General features: G+C 47.3%; 1 protein-coding gene across 7 annotated transcripts in view; it reads left to right on the top strand.

Annotated features, from left to right (window-relative positions):
• The first annotated feature begins 346 nt into the window (after positions 1 to 346).
• ADAR (adenosine deaminase RNA specific) overlaps positions 347 to 16,894 on the top strand; it is a 36,639-nt gene continuing 20,091 nt past the window's right edge. For 3 of the 7 annotated variants that reach the window (XM_045583344.1, XM_036441659.2, XM_045583342.1), the window contains exon 1: positions 15,376 to 15,510. In XM_045583344.1, the coding sequence (XP_045439300.1) occupies positions 15,496 to 15,510 (15 nt within the window). In that variant the 5' untranslated portion in view covers positions 15,376 to 15,495. Of the gene's footprint in view, positions 487 to 15,368; positions 15,511 to 16,894 lie in introns of those variants that run through there. The other 4 variants (XM_036441657.2, XM_036441658.2, XM_045583345.1 and 1 more) reach the window with 3 other exon arrangements.

Consider the following 16,894-nt stretch of genomic DNA (forward strand, 5'->3'; position numbering starts at 1 on the left):
TCAAGGAAACGCACACTGGTTGCAGGCACATCCCCAATAGGGGGCGTGCAAGAGGCAGCTGATGGATGATTCTCTCTCGTTGACGTTTCTAACTCTCTATCCCTCTCTCTTCCTCTCTGTAAAAAATAAAAATAAAATAAAATGTTTTAATGACTGAGGAGCTGAATTAAGACTCTGGGCAAAAATGCACCCAGGTACCTACTCCCCATCGTGCCCACCGTGCCGCTAACAGATCGGTAAAAACCCCGAGGAAACCAGAGCGACGACGTCCCAGCCTCCGTGGGGCGCAGACAAAAGAGGCGGGACCACGTGGTGCGCTCCCACGCGCGGCGCGCCGGTGACGTCACCAAGCCGCGCCCGCGCCTTCGATTCCCGTCCGGCGGCGGCGGCGGCGGCGCGCGACGTGGTGGGGGCGGGCGGGGGAGCGCTGGCGGGCGGCCGTGGCAGCCTCCGCCGAGGGCCGCGTCCGGACACTTGCACGACCCGGTAAGAGGCCTGCTCCCCTTCTTCGCCATCACCTCCCCTCCCCGGGCCGGGCGCCCGGCGCGCGCCGCCTGTCCGGGCTCGGACTCTGGTGGGAGGGATGGCGCGGAGGCTCCCGCGCGGGCTCCGAGGGGGGTCGCGGGGCCGGGGAGGGATGCAGGGTCCTGGGCTTGCAGCCTGGCGGGAGGCGGGCGCCGGGGTCCCGGACGCGTGAGCCGTGTGCGCGCCCGTGTGAGTGTGTGTGTGTGTGTGTGTGCGCGCGCGGCTGTGGGCAGCAGAGGCTGCGCACGGATGCTCGGGCGCGCGGGCCAGGTGGTGCCCAACAGTTGGGTACCACAGGCCCTTGCTTCCCCCTGGGCTCGGGGAGTGAGTGGATTGCGGGGCGCCCGGGACCGGTCCTGGTGCGCGCCTTCCTGCGCCGCCGGGTCGCGCTCGCTGCAGAGGCCCGCGCCGCGCCGCGCCGCGCCCCGGGGATCGCGCCGGCCGCCCGCCCGCGCCGCGCCTGACGCAGGGATGGCGTAGGCGGCCGCCGCGGGAGCCCACTGCGGGGTCACGGCTGCCGCGCTCCGATCGGGTCTGGCCCTGGTGCAGGAGGCCTCGTTGCGTCACCTCCCCTGCCTGCATCTGCGGGGCTTGGTTCTCGCGCCCGCCAGACGGTAAGCCTGCCTTCAGGTGCTGCGAGTTGGTGTCAGAGTTGGGGGGAACTTGTCTTTCCGAAGGAGACACCTGTCGTTGCGTTTGGAAACGCGGTGGGTGGTTGGCTGAGGGAGCAGAGTCTGAGCAGCGAACGGAGGAGACAGGCCTGCGCCGTGGCCGTGGCCGTGGCCGTGGCCGGCGAGGGAGGCCGGTTTTGCTGGGATAGGTCATTGGAAGCAGAGAACACAGGAGCATTAAATGGTCGAGCAAATGGGAGTGATGATGCCAACTTCTTTCTTGACCAAAGAAGGCTTGTTCCCGTCGTTTCTAAGGTCCTGGAATATCCTTTTCACCTTTTCATTATTTGACAAACACTTGAGTGCTTGGCTGGCGGAAGGGGTGCCGGGACACAGCGGAAAGGGGCATGAACTTTGGGGTGGGCGTGCCCTTTACCAGCTGAGTGACATTGAGTGAGCCGCTCTTCTCCTGCCTGGTCTTATCTACAAAAGGAGGATAATTCTATCTATTGTACCTTGCAGGGTTGTTGTCAGACTCTAAAGTGTCTAGCTATTATTAGTAAGGGCACAGTCCCCAGGCACTTGAACTTGCTCCCTCCCTCCGAAGGTTTCCCATTGTTACAGCTGCTTGAGAAACAGGGGGACTTTTTGCTATTTTGGATGTTTGCTCTTCCGCTAGATATGATAACTCAGACTTGGCAGGCCGGGGGAACAGGAGGGGGTAGGTGGAGGGGTGAACCTCAAAACACATAGTAATCTCTCTACTATAGACCGCACCATTTTAGAAATGGAAAGAGTTTAGGGCCTCACTTTATTCTTATTAATTATAGTTTCTTTTCATGGAGCGCTTGTTAGGTGCTTTACGCTGTACCAGACGCATTCCAGATGTTAATTAATTTAATCCCAACAGCATTCCAGAGCAATATATTTTTTAAAATATATGTATATATATATATTTTATTATTATTGATTTTGTACAGAGAAGAAAGGAAGAGATAGAGAGTCAGAAACATCGATGAGAGAGAGTCATCGATCAGCTGCCTCTTGCACACCCCCTACTGGGGATATGCCCGCAACCAAGGTACATGCCCTTGACCGGAATCGAACCTGGGACCTTTCAATCCCCAAGCCGACGCTCTATCCATTAAGCCAAACCGGTCCCGGCCAGAGCAATAATTTTTATCCCCATTTTACAGATGGAAAAGGTGTCTTGGCCAAGACTCAATACTAGCTAATGGCAGAACTGGAACTTGAACCCAGGCCCTCAGGCTTGTAGTTTGAGGCTTGTTATTTTTCAGTGGCCAGGGTCCTGGAAATGTGGACCTCTGTGTAGTGGAGGAAGGGAGGCATAAGGGCAGTGATAAATTATCTTTTATTTTGCCCAGTGTTGTCCAGATGTGAAACCAGATTTGGCCTTTTCATCCAGAAAGAAAGAAAAAAGAAAAAAAAGAGGAAAAGCCTATGGGCACACAGTGCTGGGATCACGGGCACACAGTAAATGTTGGTAAATGCCCATGGAAAGAAGAAAAAAGTCTTAAGGTGTTATTTCTGCCAGAGGGAGACCCATTTCTTAATACACAAAGGCTCCCTTAAGCCCAGCGATATGTAATATGAGCATCTTTCTGATGCGTGGATTTAAAGATTTGAAGCTGTGTTTGAGACCAAGATTGATCTTGTTATCTGTGACCAACTGATTAGAGTTTTAAGATGTGTGAACAACAGGACCTAAGCTTTTGGGCTTCTGTGGTGATCTCTTGAGATACAGTTGTTTGTTTCGCTGTAACATCTGTTAGATTTGGACCACAATGGCTACAGCTGTTCGAGTTAAGCTGGAGAACACTGGATGAATGTTTGGTATCAAGGGTAAAGAGTTCAAAATACTAGTTGGTTGCAAAATTAAATATTTGGGCAAGGTCTGTGCCTGATGGCACATTAATGTGGGAATGGCAAAGTGGGTTTAAATAGGTGATATTTTTAGTGTTTTTGATATTTTCTGTTGGCTCTGTGTGAAGATGACTTGGGCTGTATGGTGAATTATTGGGAACTCACAGGTTTATAGAACTCATCCATATCAACTGCAACGTACACACCAAGCTTTTGTTGCTGCTTTTATGTCCTCTCAGATGCCTGGAAGCCACCTGTTTCGCCATCTTCATCAAGCTTCATGGGAGAAACCCTCACTCAACCCATCCTCCCTTTTTTGTGTACCCCACCACTACCACATGCACAGTGAAGGACTTTCCCCAAAAGGGGGTATATTAATCTAGTTGCAAATGGCAGAAAACCATTGTAAACTAACAAGCAAAAATGGGTTGCCCTGACCCGTTTGGCTTAGTGGATAGAGCATTAACCTGCAGACTGATGGGTCCCGGGTTCAATTCCAGTCAAGGGCATGTACCTTGGTTGCAAGCACATCCCGGTAGGGGGAGTGCAGGAGGCAGCTGATCGATGTTTCTAACTATCCCTCCTCCTTCCTCTCTATAAAACAACCAATAAAATATATTTTTTAAAAGTGGGTTTTCCCCAATATATATAATTGATTTCAGAGAGGAAGAGAAAGGGAAAGAGAAATAGAAACATCTATGATAGAGAGAATCAGTGCTTGGCTGCCTCCTGCATGCCCCCTTCTGGGGATTGAGCCTGCAATCTGGGCATGTGCCCTGGCTGGGGATCAAACCATGACCTCCTGGTTCATAGGTTGATGCTCAATCACTGAGCCAGGTAAGCTGGGCTATTTTCCCCTCACGGAGCATTTAACTAGGAAATACGAAGACGAGCTTCAGGCCTGGCTGGGTCATGAGGCTGAAATGAAATCATGAGGACTCTCTTGACCCTGCCTTTCTCTCCTCTTGGTTTATTAGCCTCAGTCTCTTTTGCTGTTTTCGCTACACATACTGAAAAGTCTGACTCCTGGCAGCCCCCAGCCTGTGACCTCAGCGCTGTCTTCTAATCTAATCATTGTGGACAAGTAGTTACTAGTTTGTTGCAAAATTAAATACTTGGGAAAGATCTGTGACTGATGGGACAGGTCTGTGTCACAGGCCCACTCCTGGACGAAGGAGTAAACTGCCTCTCTCTAACCACATGGGATGGGAAGTACAGAAGTACTCAGCAGGCGAAAACAGCAGATGACTACACTAAGCATGTGTGTCTGCAGGCGTACATGTGTTTGTGTGTGCACCCACTTCTTTGAGGCCCTTCCAGAGCCTTCCCGCTGAAAGGAATCTGCCTGCCGTTGTTTGTCCATCACACACTTGTCCTGTTGTGGCATCGACCATGTTCTCTATCCCTTCCATGCCTTTGCACCTGCCCTTTGGGCTGCCCTCCCCTTAGATGCCAATGGCTGTCTTCCTTCCGGTTTCAGGTGAGGCTTCTCCTTCTAGAAGCTTCCTCGGCCTCCATCAGTGAGTTAGGCGCCCCTTCTCTGTGCTCCCGTAAACACCTCAACACAACTCAGCGGGGGTTTGATTTGTCTGATCGTTGTCCAAACGGGTCAGTTCTCTAGACTGAGGGCCTCAAGGACAGAGGTGCTCTTTGCTTTGTGTGTGTGTGTGTGTGTGTGTGTGTGTGTGTGTCCCCCGGGCTTACCTGGCATGCTCTTCCTTCAGAGCACGTGCAGCCAGTTGACATGACATATTTATTTGCTTCTTGCCTGTCTTCTCACTAGAACATCAGCTTCATGAAAATAATAGGAAAAGAATTTTCATTTTGTTTACTGCTGTATCTCTAAGGCCTAGGACAGTGCCAGGCACATAGTTTGTGCTTAATAAATGTTACTAAACAAATGAATGAAAATGTGCCCACAGCGAGAAAATGCTGGCATGGTGTTGATGAGGATGCTGATCTACCTGATGGCTCTCCCTGTAAAAGTCCGTGAACTCGGGTACCACGCGGTCCATCCTGGAAGGGCGGAGCCTCTCCCCCAGGTGCATCTGTCTGGACCTGCAGAAGCTCAGGGTCAGGCCCCAGGAGAGGCCGCCTGGAAATTCCTCCCTTTCAGATGTTGAACTCCCTCAAGCCTTTACAAACTGCGATGGGTTGTAGATGAAAGCTTTTTCCATAGTTTGAGTCTTTTTCCTTATTTATGTTTTTAAAACATTTTCTTGAGCACTTATAATATGCCAGACACTGTTCTAAACCCTTTATAAATAACAGCTCATTCTTTGACCAGAGTTTTTGTGATCAAAGCTTGTGCACTTCCAAACATTTTTCTTTTTAAGTACCAGAACACTCAAGAAATTGTTGTTGTTGTTGTTGTTGTTGTTGTTGTTGTTGTTTCAGGTCAGAAAAATATAAAAGGAGACCTTTCTCCATCTAGCTCACCTCATCCTCCAGAGGTAGAACTACTGATAATAGCTTGATGTGTGTCTCCTTCCTGATCTTTTCTTAGGATTGTTCAGTTACAGCTACTAATTAAGTAAAATATATATGTAATTTGGTTGTTGCTTCGTTTCCAAATGCAGCCACGTTCTACATGCTGATCTGCACTTTGCCCTTTCCCAAGCTGCCTCGGGGTGCTTCCAATGCTCCCACCACTGCTCCCGGGGCAAAGCCACCCTGCTTGGGGGTGCAGAGCTGGATGCGGGGGGCCAGTGGCCAGGAGTGAACTCTGTCCTTCAGCAGCCCTTCACGCTCTCCCAGGGAGGTCCAAACCTTATCTCCCACTCACCTCCACCTTCCTGGATATCATGGTGTCATGCTCACCTCCAACAACCACCACCAAAGGAGGTGGGGAATTCCTGTTTGTTTCTTTTAACACAGAAAAGTTCTCATGGAAATACTGTGAAGACTCGAGGTGACACGCTGCTATTTACCCCCACACATCAGGCCCCTCCCTCTCGTAGTGCTTAGTCCTGATTGACTTCCCTAAAGTGAATGCCCAGATACATGGCAATGCCCACCCATTCCACTGCCCTCTCTCCCCCTGCCCTTTCCAGGACTGGGTATTTTAACTAAAAAAGGAACATCTTTTTGATGTTCATCATTGTAATTTGCATTTTTGTTATGTTTAAGTTTGAACTCTTTGCAAATGCCTATTAACCATTTTATCTTTTAATTTTTGTGTTTAAAATTTTTATCTGGACCCTTGTGTTATTTTTTAAAAATATATTTTATTGATTTTTTACAGAGAGGAAGGGAGAGGGATAGAGAGCTAGAAACATCAACCAGCCGCCTACTGCACACCCCCCACCAGGGATGTACCTGCAACCAAGGTACATGCCCTTGACCGGAATCGAACCTGGGACCCTTCAGTCCGCAGGCCGATGCTCTATCCACTGAGCCAAACCGGTTTCGGCCCTTGTGTTATTTTTATAAATTATACAAATTTCCTAAAAAAAACATGAGTATGTGCTCATTATAAAAACTTCGCTGTGAATATTTTTCTAGTTTGGTGTTTGCCATTTAATTTTGGCTTTATCATCAAACATACATATTTTTCATTTTTATGTAGACATTTTGTGTGTTTTTAAATTTTTCTTCTTTTGCTTGTAAGCTTTAAAATGTTTTTTCCTCATTCTGTATTCTTTTTTTTTTAAATATATTTTATTGATTTTGTACAGAGAAGAAGGGAGAGAGATAGAGAGCTAGAAACATCCATGAGAGTCATCGATCAGCTGCCTCTTGCACACCCCCTACTGGGGATGTGCCCGCAACCAAGGTATATGCCCTTGACCGGAATCGAACCTGGGACCCTTCAGGCCCCAAGCTGACGCTCTATCCATTGAGCCAAACCGGTCTCGGCTCATTCTGTATTCTTTTATAGTTTGCTTTTTGACCTATTACTTTAAAAAGCTAATTTTCAGTTTTATTTCAGATTAAGACAAGATATTTGATGAAAATATTATGTAATGTTTACATAAAATCTATTTGAATTAGATAAAGATCTGTTTCATTTTAAAGATCCTTGCATTAGTGCTACATGACATATTTTTCCTTATTTAAATAATTGATCAAGCCCTAGCTGTCTTGGCTCAGTGGATAGAGCGGCAAACTGAAGGTTTGATTCCAGTCAAGGGCACATGCCCGGGTTGTGGGCTCAATCCCCAGGAGGGAGCATGCAAGAGGCAGCCAATCAATGATTCTCTCTCATCGTTGATGTTTCTCTTTCTCACTCTCCCTTCCTCTCTGAAATCAATAAAAATATATTTTTAAATAATCAAAATATCAAAGCTTGCTCCACAAAACTGAGATTCAGATACGTGTATACTTCTCATGTGATCTTACTGTTCTTAGCATTTCCATAAGTAGCTGCATGAAAGTGTTTATTTGTGTCTGTTGATCTGGTTTAAGGAGGTGTTCTTGTTGTGCTGAATGTGTGTGTTACCCAGATGATGAGTGGTAGCCAGGATGGTGAATTCAGCCTCTTCCGGTGCCCTTATTCCATTGTTTCCCTAACTCTTTTTGCAAGAAATAGCACATCATTTATGTGTGCCATTTAGTGAGTTTTGACAAATGTATAGTCTATCCATTTAATCACCATTCAAATCAAGAGAATAAGACATCTCCATCACCCAGAAAGTCCCTCATGTTCCTTTCTAGTCACCACCATCCCCAAGGGCCACCACTGTTCTATTGTCAATCGTTGCATGTTAGTTTTGCCTGTTCTAAAATTTAAAGTAAATAGAATTGTTCTTTTATGCGTGGCTTCTTCCAGCGAGGTTAAACCATGTTGCAGATGTCAATATCTTGTGTGAATATACCTCAGTGTCAGTTTTCTCTTTTGTGATGTCTTCCATTGCTGTGTAACAGATCAAAGTCATACACAATGACTTTGTTTATTAGTGTTTTTATTTAAAATACTTTACAAATAATCCTTTAATCTGCTTATAATTTATATTGGCTTATTAATATAAGGCAAGGCTCTAAATAGATTTTATCCCAAAAAGCCAACCAATTAGCTCTCTGTAATTGACTGACATTTCTTTCCCTCCCTACTGCGTTTGGTTCCTCCGTACCAGGCGTTAGATCCATGCACACACTGGGGTCTATTTCGGGGAGTGTGTTGCTGCTCTGTTAGTCTGTGGCTCCATTCCTGTGTGATGCCAGTACTGCCTTCACTTAATCACATAGCCGTCCTCTTTTTAACAGGGTATTTTGGCCATTCTTGCCAGTTTGTTTTTGCACTTGAACTTTAGATTAATCATTTTTGTTAGATGTCCACTCCTTACTTCCCTTATCCTTATTAGAGCTTGCAGTAAACTGTTTTTTAATTTGGCACTAATTGGCTTTCTAAACTATTTGTCTATCACATTTGGGGCTGGTCTAGTCTATGTAAGACATTATTTCTCAGCAGTTTCATACTTTTCCTATCGGCTCTTCACATTTCTTAAGATTTACATAGATATTTCTCTCTTTTATTTGTTATTAAGAATATACTATTTTTCATATAAGGAAGTTGTTTTGTATATTTCTCTTATGTCCAGTCATATTCCTTAATTAATGTTGGTTTTAAGAGTTTTTTAGATAATCTTGTATTAATTAGGGTAATGATCTGCAAATAATTTGGATTTTTTCCCTTTTTTTAAATAGTTTATCTTTTATTTGTTTTGTGCTACAGAATATGCAAGATTTTCCAAAACAATGTTAAATGCCATATTTCTTTGATTCTTAGACCATAAGCATGAGAACATGCTATCAATTTAGTAATAGCTTTTGGGGACTAATATATGAAATGTATGATTGCACATCCCAATATCATAAATGTTTGGAGGACACCTCAGAATTTAGGAAATAATAGAATAGTGGTAATGTTGAATTATTTTAGTGTGAATGCCTAGCTATTCCATTTTAAATATGGCATTGGCTATTGGTTTATGATAGTCTGGTGTATTTAAGAATATCCCCCCCCCCCCTTTTTTTTTTTTTTTTTCAAATAAAAACTCTAATTTTGCTGGCCATAGTGAGAAGGCCGTACTATTTGACTGAACTGAAGAGTGGAAATTATAGCTGCGCTGTGTCATCTAGGACAACCTGGTCTGTTTCAGCCCTTTCCCTTTGAAAGCCTCGCGTGCAGGACTGCCTGGCTGCAGAGCACGGCCTGTGCTAGCCTCGCCCTGCCTTCAGAGCTCCCTGGCCGCACTGCCTGTCAAGGATGCTGTATTAGTTTCACACAGTGGCAGTGACAAATGCGGTGGCTTAAAACAACAGAAATGTATTCCGTCACGTTCTGGAGGCCAGAAGTCAGAAGTCAGTATCACTGGGCGGAAACAGGTGTCACAGGGCTGCGCTCCGTCCAGAGGCTCTGTCTAGGGAAGACCCATTCCTTGCCTCTTCCAGCTTCGGTGCTGCCTGCATTACTTGGCTTGTGGCCACATCACCCCCGTCTTCAAGGGCAGCATCTTCAGATCTCTCTCTGCACCGTCTGCATACGCCTTCTCTCTCTGTGTGTAGATGCAATGTGGACTTGTCAATGCTGGAGGTGATGCTTTTAAAGACATGTGTGAGGCCCGGCCAGTGCTCCTGAGTGGTTAGAGCACGGACCTGATCCCCGGCCCCCCCTGCGGCACATGCAGGAGGCAACCAATGGATGTGTCTCTCTCACATCAATGTTTCTCCTCCCTCTCTCTTTCTCTCTTCCTCCCCTCTCTACCCCCACCCTCACCCCCGCCCTACCTCCCACTTTCTAAAAATATCAATGGGAAACAATGTTCTTGGGTGAGGATTAACAACAACAACAACAAAAAAAGATTGCTGTTAGGAAGAGCCAAGCCTTGTTCATTCCCTTTGGAAAGAAGATTGTAGACACCTGGAAATGGCTCTAGGTCAGTTCTCGTGAATCAGTTCTACAAGAGCCCCTCAACCTCACCCCTTCTTCTGTCCCCTAGTCCCCACTCCGTGTCCAGCTCTGCGGCAATAGGGAGACGGGCAGCGTACATTTCCTCTAATACTCTGAAGACAGAATTGAAAAAAGGAAGGCAAGCTGGCTGGTGTGGCTCAGCGGTTGAACCAGAAGTTCCCTGGTTCTATTCCCCGGTTCCCGATCAGGGCTCATGCCCAGGTTTTAGGCTCAATCCCAGTTGGGGCCGTGCAGGAGGTAGCCAATCGATGATGTTTCTCTTTCGATGATGATGTTTCCATCTATCCTCTTCTTTCCTCTCTAAAAATCAATAAAGGGGAATTTTTTTAAATCCTAAAATGCCTTTTTTTTTTTAAAAAAAAAAAAGAAAGAAAAGGAAGACAAAGACAAGAGCTATGTAAAAAGTTAATTCAGCATACTGATTGCTTAGTGAATTGGTTATTTAGAGAATTGGCCATTTGGCAAATTGGCTTTCTGCAGTTCGCTGTTGGTAAAAGCTGCCTGTTTCCCTAGAAAGCACTGCAGAGCGCGGGCTGCGGCTGCCTGCAGGCCTGCCTGCGCCAGCACTGCACGCCCCCCACTGCTTCCTGCAGGCACCAATGGGAGCATTGCCCCGGCAGGAGAGAAGGCAAAAGTGAGTGGGAGGCCCCCCTTTGGACCCTGACTCAGCAGAATCCAAATGTGGGCCATAGCAGAACCTCTCTGTGCTGCTCAGAGCCAAACTGGAGGGCAGTCAGTGGTATAGGCCAGACCAGCCTAGCATAGGAGGGCAGGCGAAGGGTGTCAGGGCTTAATGCATAAAACCACAAGTTGCAGGATCATCTTGGGTTGTTATGAGGCTAAGTGTACATTAACTGTTTAAACTTACATGTAAAATATTCAGCAGAGGCCTGTTAGCCATTGTTAGTAGTATTGTTTTGACATTATTGATAATATGATAGCCTTGATATTAATAACTAGAGGCCCGATGCACGAAATTCATGCAAGAGTAGGCCTTTCTTCCCCCGGCTGTCGGCTGTCGGCTGTCGGCTGTCGGCACCGGCTTCCCTCTGGCACCCGGGACCCGGGCTTTCCTCGTAGCCCTGGCTTCATCCAGAAGGTCATCTGGTCTAATTAGCATATTAACCTTTATTATTATAGATATTATAGATACCTACTGTCACAATGCCTGGTGCCTATAGGTAATTATAAAATACCACTTTCCTTCTTTCATTTACCAGATAACTGGGGGAAGGGGCACTTAGCCACTTTTGGAGACATGTTTCTCCTAGGATATCTGAGGCATCTCTTGTTCCTGTAACTTCAAAAGCCAGTCTAAAAAGAACACCGGTCTGATCATTATTAGCATCAGTAGAGTGTACATATCAGCATAAATACAGCTGTGGAGCCCTGCTAGCCAATTAGGCAGCTCACTAGTCTGTCTGCAGAAAGCCTCACAGTCTCTCAAAGCAGACGGGGTTACTGCAGGGAGGCCCTGGGACTTTGAAATCATGTTGATGTAGCAGTAAGTGTTGCAGTGGAATAAAAATCCAATGATCAAGAAGCGAAAAGAAACAACAAAAAAGGAAGCCATTAAATTTGTCCTCGCAACTCTACAAATTGCTTATTATGTATTTCCTAGGATTCAGGATAAGAACATGAGTTTGTTTATGTGCATACCCTTTCTAAAACAATGGCCTAGTAATTAAAAATAAGTTATTTTTTTCTTTTTTTGATAATATGTTGCAAGTTTAGTAGCACCATTCGCAGGCACTCCATTTCTGTTGCAGGATCGCTATACGAGCAAACGTTGAAGGAGTTTGCAGACATCTGCGTTACCATAGGGTGATAGAGGATCCAGTGGACGTGGCCCATATGTGCAGGAGGCTGGTTATAGGAAATTGTAGACGGAAAAGACTTGGAGATCCTCATCCTGCACACAGTGCGATTAAACAGAAGAGCCACAACAAGCCAGAGCAGCAGTTATTTATAGTGAAGAGGCGAGAATAGCAGGAGTTGGAAGCTAAAACCAGCTCGGTAGCCAGATGAAGTCGTCCTCCGTACCGAGGGAGTCCAGGGCCCCGAAGGCCAGAGCGCAGTGCTTTGCGAAAGCCTGATTGCCAGGGAGGGGCTTTTTGTGCTCCCCTCATTCTAGATGGGGACGCTCAGCCATGTGGTGGTGTTGGTAAATAGCCCTCGGCTCCCTCACAGCGGGGCGGGGCCGCAGGCACTCCCCCTGGGAGGTGAGCACCGTTGGGTCGGGTCGGTCGGTCGGTCGGTCGGGTCGGTGGTCGGTGTGTCGGGAAAGGAGCACCTGGTGCTGCTGGGCACGGAAACGCAGGAAAGGGAGGCCCAGATGAGCGACAGGGAAGGAGCAGGGATCACTTTGACTGCTTGTCTGTATTTTCTGAAGTTTTCTCTAATCATCCTGTTACTTGTGGTGTAAAGAGCTTCACCCGATGCATCAAGTCCCTCCAGTAGAACAGCACAAAGGTCTATGTCACTCCCTCCCCACCCTGTGGGAGCTGGAACAATCACTGGGGGGGGATGAAATGTTTATGAATAAGACTGTCCACAGCTACTTGAGCTGCTAAGATTAAATGACAAGAGTAGTTGTTCTTTCAAGGAACAATCTGACCCTCTGCTTAGGAAACAAATTTTCCATCTGCTTAGAAGTGATGGGGGCAGCAGCAGTGCACAGCAGCAGTGATTAAGACTTTTCTGGAACATTCTTGTAGGAGGATTAAGGGCTGTGGAATTGTTTAGCCCTGAGGCAAAGAAGGAAAGGCAAGACATAACTCATTTGACTTACATGGAAAATAGAAGGTGGGAACAGAGGCTAGAATGGTTGTAATGAGAGTTCTTGTTTTTCGCCTTATAAAATTGTGACGTACAGCTTAGAGCATATGTATATGACTGGAAAGCAACCATAGATGTAATCACCACCCAAGTCAAGAGCTAAAACATCACCAGCACCCAGCACATTCCTTCCCAATCAAACCCCTGCCCCTTCCTCCCTCCAGTAACCACCCTGTCTTTTTTTTTTTAATATATTTTATTGATTTTTTACAGAGAGGAAGGGAGAGAAATAGAGAGTTAGAAACGTCGATGAGAAAAAAACATCAACCAGCTGCCTCTTGCACACCCCCTACCGGGGATGTGCCCGCAACCAATGTACATGCCCTTGACGGGAATCGAACCTGGGACCCTTTAGTCTGCAGACCGACGCTCTACCGCTGAGCCAAACCGGCTTTGGCCATCCTGTCTTTTATGCAGTGCAGACTGTAGTTTAATTTTGCCTGGTTTGGGACCTTTATGTAAATGGAATCATATAATATATCTATGATTTCTCTCCATATCATGTTTAGATGATTATTCGTTTTGTTCCAGGTGGTTCTATTGAATAGTTCTTCCATTTTTGTTGCTATGTAATACTAGGGGCCCAGTGCACACATTCATGCACCGTGACAGGAACTGTGGGCCACGAGGCTGCGGTGGGCACGGGTGGGTCTCTGCCCATCCTCCACACCACCACTCAGCCTCTCCCGCCACTCCCACGCACTGATGGCGCCAGCCCGTCACACCCACTGCTGGTGCCAGCCCCAATTGCTCCCATCACTGGGTGCAAGCAGCAGCTGCTGCCCCAGTCACCCCTCAGGAGTGTGGGGGAGGGGTTAAAGAAGCCCTCAGGGGCGATCAGGGCTGGCAGCTGGCAGTGGGTGCAACTGATGGTCTGGCACCGGCTGTGGGTGCAAGCGGCGGCTGCCAGCCCTAATTGCCTCTCAGGAACAGGGGGTGATGGAGAACCCCTGAGTGATGATTGGGGCCAGCAGCTGCCGCTCGCACCCCGGTGCCAGACCAGGGCCAGCACCGGGCATCGGCAGCGGGTGTGATGGCGGCTTCGTGGCGGGTGGGTGAGAACGGGCGTGTGGGAGCAGAGAATTTGCAGTCACCACCAGAGGCTCACCTGATGGCAGCCACCGGTGCCCCGCCGTGGTCTGGTGCCTTGCTCACCTGCTCCACCATCCCACTGCGGCCAACGCCCGCCACGTTCCGTGCATGCCCCCTGGTGGTCAGCACACGTCATAGTGACCAGTTGTTCAGTTTTTCCGCTGTTCGTTCTATTTACATATTAGCTTTTTATTATGTAGGATTCCATCATAGACATTTGCCACCATTTATGCATTTTATTTTTGATAGACATTTCAGTTGTTAGTGGTGAAATGACACCAGAATGGTACCAGACCTCGGTACTTGAGTTCAGCAAAGAAAGAATTCAGAACCAAGAAACTCAAATTATAAGAGGAAGTTTATTTAGAAAGTCACATGCTGGGGATGTGGGGATGTGACACGTATTCCCTGCCCAGAAAAGACTGTACAGCTCTAAAGGCAGATATACAGCCCGGCCGGTGTGACTCAGTGGGTGAGCCTCAACTTATGACCCAGGAGGTCACAGTTCCATCCCGAGGAGGGAGCATAGAGGAGATGGATGGTCAATGATTCTCATCCTTGATGTTTCTTTCTCTTCTCTCTTCCTCTCTGAAATTAATAAAAATTTATATACATACATATATATATATATATATATATATATATATATATTTTTTTTTTTTTTTTAAACAAAGGACAGTGGAGAAGGGCATCTGCTGGTGATAATGCTGTAAAGGGACTGCCTTGTAAATCTCAAAAGTAGTGGGGATAAAATTAAACACAGAAAAGAGATTTTTCACAGGTGGGGCTTTGCTGAGCACTGGAATTGAGCTATAGAACTTGAACAAAGGAGAGCAGGTGCCTAAGTGTGATCCTGAAATCAGTTGAATTATTCCTCTAGCAAACACGGTTCTTTTTAGAAAGAACCGGAGCGAGTGTGACGGTGTGTTTTCCACGGTCAGACCTGAAGGCCCGGTTTTCCACCTCTGTAACAGGAATCATGCCTGCCCCGCAGCACTGCTGTGAGATTAAAGGGGTATGCATGGAGGGCTTCCTTCTGAACCGCCGATTTACCCGCAGGAGAAAGTCCGTAGCAGCTCTCTCTCCCCTGTTCAGGCCCGTTTATAATATTCAAGAAGTAGCAGTAAGGCGTGCTCTGCAGGGGTGTCCGCCATTTCAACTTCGCCCGCCTCTTTCCTGCTGCCTTTGCTTTATCCCTTGGAGGCCTGAGAGGGTGGGGAGAGGCTTCATGAGCTCGGTATTTAGCTGTTTTCCTAAAGAAAGAGCACCCTGCCCAGTTCTGGGAGGAGGCGTTAGGCTGTGATCCCTGGGAAACCTGCAGCTCCAGCTCCAGGCCGTGCTGCCCAAGCCCCGCCCCTCGAGCCGCCCAAGCCCCGCCCCCGACCAAACTTTCCGAAAGGGCAGTCCTTCTGGGGAAACGAAAGCGAAATTGAACCGGAGCCGTTTCACAGCCCAGCTCACCCTCCCCGCCCAGGAGCGCTTCCTGTCCTGCTTCCTGTCCGGGCTCCCCGGACGCCCCCCGCACGTCCCCCCCGGACGCCCCAGCGCCCGCGAAGCCTCGAAGGCGGACCCCTGGAACCCCACGGCCACCCGGGGAGGGTCGCACTGCCTGGACATGCCTCGGGGGGCGCCATGGACCTGAGGCAGGTAAGGGCGGTCCGAGTTCACTGCGTGCGTGTGTGTGTGTGTGTGTGTGTGTGTGTGTGTGTGTGTGTTCGCTCACCGAGCAGAATGGCTGGCGACGCCTTTCTGTCGTGGTGAGTAGCTGCCTTGGGAGCAGCAGGAGGAAGGGGTTTGTTGGGGGACAGGCACGTGGGCTGAGAGCAAGGCCAGAGCCCAGAGCAAGGCAAAGCTGACCCCGCTTTTTTCTGCTTGCACCTCGGACTCTCGCCCGCACCCCTCCTGGGGCCCCACTTGGACCACAGGCTTTGTTCTAGCATCCTCTGCACCTCCTGAAGGCGTTTGGGAAATGAAAAACCACCCTTCACCTGTAGGAGGAAGTTTATAGCAGCTTTATCATTGTCGCTAAAAACTGGAAAACCAAATGTCCTTCAACAGGTGATGACACACACACAGTGGCATGCTTCTGCATAAAGGACTGCTGTTTGGCCAAAACACTGGAGGGAAGGGCTGATACAGGCAGCAGTATAGGTGAATCGCAAACGCACTGTGCTAAGCAAAGAATGTATATGTACTGTATGTCCCTTTCCCTTTACTCTGAGGAGAAAACCGCAACGATAAAAGGACAGCCATAGCAGTTTGACTCAGTGGATAGAGCATTGGCCCTCAATGGAATCGAACCTGGGACCCTTCTGTCTCAGGGCTGAAGCTCTATTCACTGAGCCATACCGGCCAGGGCTTACTGCCTTTATTGATTTTAGAGAGAGGAAGGGAGAGGGATAATGAGAGAGAAACAATACAGCTGCCTTCTGCAGGCCCCCAACCAGGGATCGATCCTGCAACCCGGGCGTGTGCCCCAGCTAGGAAGCCAACCAGTGACCTCTTAGTTCACGGGTCAGTGCTCAACCACTAAGCAACGCCAGGCAGGCTTTAATCTTTTTTTATATATATAATATGCTTTTATTGATTCTTTACAGAGAGGAGGAGAGAGGGATAGAGTTGTATTACTTATTTGTATTACAACTGTAAGCCTACTTTTGCCCATCTTTTATATATATATAAAATACATATACCTGTGTGTATATGTATTTTTATATATATATATATATATATATATATATATATATATATATTAAAAGTAGAAGCAAATTTACACAGTAAAACTTACCCTTTTTAGTATATAATTCTGAGTTTTGACTACATAAAGTCAAAACACATAGGACCTTATAACTATAACCATGATCATATGTGTGTGTGTATATATATACATATACACACACACGTATATACATATATATCATTTTAATTTATATTTTCTTTAAAAGAATTAGGCACTTAAGGAAAAGCAGTTTTTTGCACATTTCAGTATATTTTTTATGGAGCCCATGTAGTAAAGGTGGGGCTCTTCTCT

This window comes from Pipistrellus kuhlii, unplaced genomic scaffold (genome assembly GCF_014108245.1).
Source record: "Pipistrellus kuhlii isolate mPipKuh1 unplaced genomic scaffold, mPipKuh1.p scaffold_m20_p_18, whole genome shotgun sequence".
Classification (NCBI taxonomy): Eukaryota; Metazoa; Chordata; class Mammalia; order Chiroptera; family Vespertilionidae; genus Pipistrellus; species Pipistrellus kuhlii.